A 7248-nucleotide genomic window follows, 5' to 3' on the forward strand; every position below is an offset into this window, starting at 1 on the left:
AATATAATTGTTATTTTATTTTTATTTTCTAAAATTCATTAACTAATTTTAAATTTAGTAAGGAAACTGAAGTAAGATTGCTTTTATATTTTCTGCTTTTATAAATAAGACTATTTTTACAAAATATCTTAGCATAAATTAACTATTGCTTGTTATTGAAAACTAAAAAAAACCCAAAAAACCCCAAAATCTAAAGTCACATATTATGTTAGAGCAGTAACTCCATATCAAATGTGATTTTTAAAAGCAATGTAAGTTAAAAAGACTAATTTTAGGAATGAATCAAATTAATTATATATGTCCAAAATTCTAAGTAAGTTTAAGAATGAGTCTATAATTACTTGTGTAAGTAATTACTAAATTTTAGAATTCTAAATAATGATAATGTACCACTCTTAATAAGATTTTTCTATCACTATTTCAAACTATAATTGCTTTTGAAATCAAAGCACTCTAGTAAGACAAAGCTGAGAATAACTACATTATTTCCAAACTTGAAATATTGAATCTTTCTCTCAATGACTATGTCAGTTGCTCTCTTAAAGTGTGATAATAACATGTCATGATGTTGTTGTTGTTTTTAAGTGCTGTTTAGTCGGTTCCAACTCATAGTGAAACAGTATAGGGTTTCTGAGGAGCAGCTGTTGAGTTTGAATCACTGACTTTGTGGTTCAAAGTGACCTTGATGTTGAGTAGTTATACTAAGGCACCAACCAGGATGCCTTTTCTAGTAGTATTTGAAAAATAAATATGAACATTTTTAGATTTGGTACCATAGCCAGCTGGTAGATTGAAAACCTAAGTTAATTTTTTTTTAATTATACATTGTCATATTTTTCTTTTATTTCCAGTATCAGATATTTAATATCCACAGCTTAATGGTCACTTTGTAAGCTTTCATTAAATGTTCACATGCTAATCTTGCTACCATGGTAGAAATACAGTAATATTTTTAATAGTCCACATGGAGATGAACATATATTATCAAGATAATATCAATTAAAATTTAAAATATGAGACTAGGGAAAGCATTGAAAATATTCCTTATGCCTGGATAATTTATCCTTCTCATCAATTCCTTGCTATTAATGGTAATAAATGAAATCAACTTTAAGATAATCTATTGTTGCTCTGCTTACCTGTGCTTTATTGAATATGCAAAGGCTTTCAACTGTGTGGATCATGACAAATTTTATGCAGAGAATGAGCATTCAGGACTTAATTGTGCTCATGAGGAACCTGTTCTTTGACCAAGAGTAAGTCATTCAAAGAGAGCAAGGACACTTGAATGGTTCTAAGTTAGGAAAGGTTGGGCCAGGGTTGTATCATTTCCAGATGCTTACTCAGTCTATACCTTGAGAAAATATTTTGAGAAGTTGAATTATATGAAGAAGAATGTTGCATCAGGAGTGTAGAAGACTCATTAACAACCTACAATATGTAGATAATACAACCTTGCTTGCTGAAAGCAAAGAGGACTTAAAATTCATATTGATGAAAATCAAAGACCACAGCCTTCATTACTGGTTGTACCTTAATGTAAAGAAAACAAAAATTCTCACCACTGGACCAATAAGTATCATCATGATAGATGGCGAAAAGAATGAAGTTTTCAAAGACTTCATTTTGCTTGGATCCACCATCAATACTAATTGAAGTAACAGCATGTCAAACAATGTATTTCATTAGACAAATCTGCTGCATAAGACTTCTTTAAAGCATTCAAGAGCAAAAATATCTGTTTGAGGACCAAGGTGTGCTGGCCTAAGTCATGGTATTTTTAATAGCTTAACATGTGTGTGTATCTTGGACAATGAATAAGGAAGACCCTAGAAGAATTGATGCATTTGGATTATGGTATTTGAGAATAATATTGAAAATACCATGGGCTGCTAGAAGAACAAACAAATCTGCATTGGAAGATATAAAGCCAGATGATCCTTAGAAGCCAGCATAGAGAGAATGTCTCTCATACTTCAGACATATTATCAAAAGGGATCAGTTCCTGGAGAAGCACATCATACTAGGTCAAATGGAGTGTCATCAGAAAAGAGGGAGACTCCCAACAAAATGGATTGGCACAGTGACAGCTGCAGTGGGCTCAAGATTAACAAAGATTTTGAGTATGGTGCAGGACTAGGCAGTGTTTCCTTTTGTTGTGCATAAGATCACTATGAGTCAGAAAATAACAACAACAACAATAGTTGCTTGTACATATAATCAACTATTTGAAATATTCAGTATTTAAATTAAATTTTATCTCACTTATTTTTTAAATTTCAAATGTAAATTATAAAACCAACATATAAATTTTTAATGAATTTTTTACAAGTAAGAAGCTACTAAATGTGTTAGCTTTCAAATATGTTGAGCCATAAGGATTTTATTAATATAAATTATATAGTATCCCATAAAAGCAAAATAAAGATGTTAATGTGAGATATCTGGAATTTTCTAGTTGAAACAAATAACATCTTTTCAATACAACCCTATTTTCTTTAAAAATTAACAGAAATGTATATTTCAGTTCAGATCTTAGGCAAATATACATCTACCTAAATTATAACTGATTTCCAATTAATGGAACTATGAGTCAAACAAAAGGAAATGCTTTTTCTCCATAGTTATATGTAGTTATAAGATTGTGTTGTTTTTTTAAGTCATGTGTTGTATTTATTAAAGTTAAGTATTTAAAATATCATAACTCCTCTGAAATTTTAAAATAAAAAGTACGTAAATAAAATAAGCTTAAAAAATTAATAAGTTTCCTAGTAATGTGGATTCTCAACTCTGCAATCACAGTAATATATTCTGCAGTCCATCACTTCTAAACACATGACTACATATGCCCAATAAAGAAAGACTACTGTACCATTGTACAGGTATCTTTCAGTTCCCAACAATTAGCATAATATTCTAATTTTGCAATCTACCACTTTTAAATACATGATTACATATCTCAAAACAAAACAAAACAAAACACAAAAAAACTACTGTACCGATGTGCAGGTATCTTTCGGTTCCCAACAATCAGGATAACATCACAGAGTTGCTGTTGCTTCAAGTAACTTTCCATCTTTCTGAAAGTTTGCTCTGCATGGTGAACTGCCTGATAGAATTCTTCAGAGCTACCGGAGTCCATATCACTTTGAGGTGTCAGAGAATGATTGTTTCCTGACAATCTGTGAATCACAAAAGAAAGATCATGATGAGAAAATGCCATCAATTATCCAGACTTAGACACAGACTTTGAGAATATACTAGGGAAACATCTATGCTTCTGTCCTCATTTTATTATCAGTAACACAATTCAGAAAAAATATATTTTAGGTTAAATATTTGTACTCTAGGAAGCAATAAATGAATTAAAACTAATCTCTTCAGTTCTTGCCTTAACAACAACAACAAAAATTATACTGTTGCTGTTAAGTGCTGTCTAGTCAGTTCTGACTCATAGCAACCCTATACAGGGTTTCCGAGGAGGAGTTAGTGGGTTTGAACTGCTGACCTTGTGGTTCACAGTCCAGTGCAGATCCTATAGCACCACACCAGGAGTCCTGTATATATTGGGATGTAATAATTTAGTTTGTGAAAAAGTTGCACAAACATTAATATTGTTGTTAGATGCCATCGAGTCAGTACCAACTCACAGCAACCCTAACATTAATATATGCGAATAAGTAAAAGGCATTGCTACAAGTTCAAAGGCACCTTTATTAACAGCAGCCAAAAAAAAGTTGAAGCATTTATTTTTCAATGTATCTTCCACTGGTGTTTCCACCTTTCTAATCTTTCCACAAAGAATTCTGTACTCTTTGATTTATACCACATCAAAAAGGCAGTTTTGTTATCCTTGAAATGCTTAAATTGTGTTCCTTTTAAATGTTCTTTGAGTTTTGGAAACAAACAAACAAAATCTGAAGGGGCAAGATGAGAGCTGTAGAGTGGATAGAGTGAGGTTACAGTTCAAACTACTCCCAAAGAATTAGCAGGCATATTGGCATGATGGGGGGCGGTGAGGGGTGGGGTTACTCAGTGCAACTTTCCTGTCATTTCCTGGCCTTTCTCTCTCCAATAAAATTTTCAATTTAAAACTTCTTCATAATAAGCCCCCATGAGAGTCATGTGTCCTTCAAGGAAATCTCTCAAGATTTCCCTCAGAGTCCCAAACATAGGAGTATATGTATCTATTCATGTTGCACTTCTTATTTCTCTAGGGTATATAGCAAGAAGTGGGATTTCTGGGTGATATGGCATTTCTATTCCCTACTTTTTAAGCAAGTGCTATATCACTTTCTACAGTGGTTGCAGCATTTTACAGTCTCACCAGCAGTGTATGAAGTATCTAGTCTCTCCAGTCAGACCTTCACCAGTATTTGTTTTCCATTTTTTGAAATTTGTTACTAATTCTGGGGTAAGATGATATATTATTTTAGTTTTTATTTGCAATTTAATTATTAATAGACTCTTGGTATGATGCTGTTGCATCAGCACTGGGCTGAGAACCACAAGGTCAGCAGTTCAAACTCACTAGCTGCTGCTTAGTTCAAATTCACCAGCATCATATTCATGATCAAAAAGAGCATTTCAGAATTTATTTTGAAATACAGTACTGTCAGTGATAGGATAATATTCCTATGCCTACAAGAAATACCAGTTACTATGACTATTATTCAACTGTACACAGTAACCACTAATGCCATAGATGAGGAAAGTGAAGATTTCTACCAACTTCTGCTGTCTGAAACTGTTCAGACATGCAATCAAGATACATTAATAATTACTGGTGATTAGAATGCAAATGTTGTAAACAAAGAAGGATCACTAGTTGGAAAGTGGAAAGTATGACCTTGGTAATAGAAATGACAACAGATGATGAAATTTTGCAAAACCAATGATTTATTCACTGTAAATACCTTTTGTTGCTATTATTAAGTGTTGTCAAGTCAGTTCTGACTCATAGCAACCCTGTGTAGAGTTTCTGAAAAATGCTTGGTGGGTTTGAACTGCCAACCTTGTTGAGTTCAGTGCTTAGCTTCCAGTACCACATGACAATATAATTGGTGATTATGTACATGAACCTCAACAGATTAAATGCACTGGAATCATTTTTAGTACATCTGTGTAAAATAGATGACAATGGAAAATAATCTCAATATTATCAGTCAGAATATTGCAGACATTCTGCACTAAGAGAGACACTGCAGAATAGACCATCAATTGTATTCAAGTTCAGGTTGAAAATGAAGAAAATTAAAACAAGTTCCAGGAAAACCAAAGTGCAACCTTGAGTTTATCCCATCTGAATTTGGAGATCATCTCATGAACAGATTTGACACATTAGACACAAATGTGTGAAAACCAGAGGAGATGTGGGATGAATGACACCAAGAACTTAATAATGAATAAAATAAAAGGTCATAGAAAGACTGGAATAAAGAAAATACTGAAATGAATTTCAGAAAAGACTCTGAAACATATTCTTGAACATAGAGTAGCTAAACAAATGAAAGGAATCATGACATAAAAGAACTGAAGAGATTTCATAAAGCAGCTGGAGAAGAGAAATTAAAGTGTGAAATGGGTAAAGACCTGAAATTAGAAAGCCAAAAGGGAAGAAAATGCTTGGCATTTCTTAACTTGAAATAACTGAAGGAAAATGTCAAGTCTTGAGTTTCAATACTAAAGGATTCTATAGAAAAAGTGCAGAATTGAACAATGCAGAAAGTGTCAAAAGAACCAAATAACCTATTATATTCCTAGAACATTGCATGAAGAATTCAAGCTTAGTAGACCCATCTCAATAAACCCAGAATGTTCTACTTTTACGTTCCTTGCACACCCTCATTTATCTCACACCCTTAATACTCATTCACACACATACAAGTGGACTTTTAAAAGTCCGTGGAAAGTTTTCATTAGCTTTTGAACTCCAATTTTCCATGAACTTTTTGAAGTCCAATTATATTTCCCACGTTAGTGTTTGAATATATTATAAAAGCCAAGCAATTCTTTTGGAGTGTAGCATAAATCCTCCTAGTTCACACTTTGAACTTCATTGGTTCACTGGGATTTAAGTCATTCTATAGGTCAGCAAGCAAAAATGGAGTCCCGGTATAGCATAGTGGGATAAGCACTGGACTACTAACTACAAGGTAGGCAATTCAAAGTCACCAAGGTAGGCAGTTCAAACTCTCCTTAGAAACTCTATACAGGGCCCAGGGTCACTATGAGTCAGAACTCTCTTGACAGCATTTAACAACATCAACAAGCAAAAATGGGTAGTACGGGTGGATCCTAAGGAAATTCAGCAGTGCAAGGATTCCACGTCCAGTGATACTCCAGGAAATGCCCTAGATATGTTTCGGATGCTATCTTAGATAAACGTACTTCAGATACTTCTGGGTGAATCTTATCAGATGAGTGTGGAAGGGACCATGGCTTTACTTGGAAGGGTGACTTAGCAGATAAAGATTGACTAACCTTTATAAATGGGAGTAAGAGGGCTGGTTTTTTGGCAAGAGTGATTCAATGGAATTTGGGACTCAATGTCTCCTGCTTCCTGATTATCTGTCCATATGCATGCCATCCAAGTTTCAGGACCTTAATTCTTCCCAACCAATGCCCTTGCTTTAACTTCAATGCAATTCAAGGTTTGGAATTCAACTGACATTGTAGCCCAGTCACTCTTATGATAGGATTACGTATTTGGGGTTTAGCAATACCACCTCTGCTACTACAAGAAGGATGGTTTATTTCCAGGGCACAAAAGCAACTTTCAGATTGCTATGCAGTGCATGAGCTGTGATTCTGATGCCCTGAGCTCATCTTTTTCTTTCATTACTTCTACCAAAAGTAGTGCTGACCAAGCAGCGTCCCTATACTTTTCTGTTTAATACAGATGAAGAAGGGTATCAAATACACCATCACCTAGAGTCTTGTTCCGCACAAATATTTTATCCTATAATAGTTATATTGTACATATTACTTCTATTACCTCATGCCATGTATCGGCAGTACCCTCTTCCCTACTGAAATTGGAGACATCTGTGCACTTATGTGTAGCCATGCTTGAGAACAAATTCAGAAAACACATCCTTAAGATTTTGATTCTTAAGAGTGACTCTTGGTTACCAAATGACTTAGGCTGTGTCGTCTAGAGGAGCAAAATCATTGAACTATATATAAGGAGCTCTGGTAGCGTAGTGGTTACGAATCAGCTGTGAGACGCAAGGTCAGCAGTTCGAA

General features: G+C 34.1%; 1 protein-coding gene across 2 annotated transcripts in view; it reads right to left on the reverse strand.

The window, feature by feature from the left end:
- Nucleotides 1-7248, reverse strand: part of KLHL1 (kelch-like family member 1) — a 514835-nt gene that overhangs the window by 343552 nt on the left and 164035 nt on the right. The window contains exon 2 of one of the 2 annotated variants that reach the window (XM_006864306.1): nucleotides 3000-3182. The exons of the other annotated variant lie outside the window; for it this stretch is intronic. Within the exon in view, the coding sequence (XP_006864368.1) occupies nucleotides 3000-3182 (183 nt within the window). The remainder of the gene's footprint in view (nucleotides 1-2999; nucleotides 3183-7248) is intronic. 2 annotated transcript variants of the gene reach the window in all.

Source organism: Chrysochloris asiatica, unplaced genomic scaffold (genome assembly GCF_000296735.1).
Source record: "Chrysochloris asiatica unplaced genomic scaffold, ChrAsi1.0 scaffold00063, whole genome shotgun sequence".
NCBI classification, from domain to species: domain Eukaryota; kingdom Metazoa; phylum Chordata; class Mammalia; order Afrosoricida; family Chrysochloridae; genus Chrysochloris; species Chrysochloris asiatica.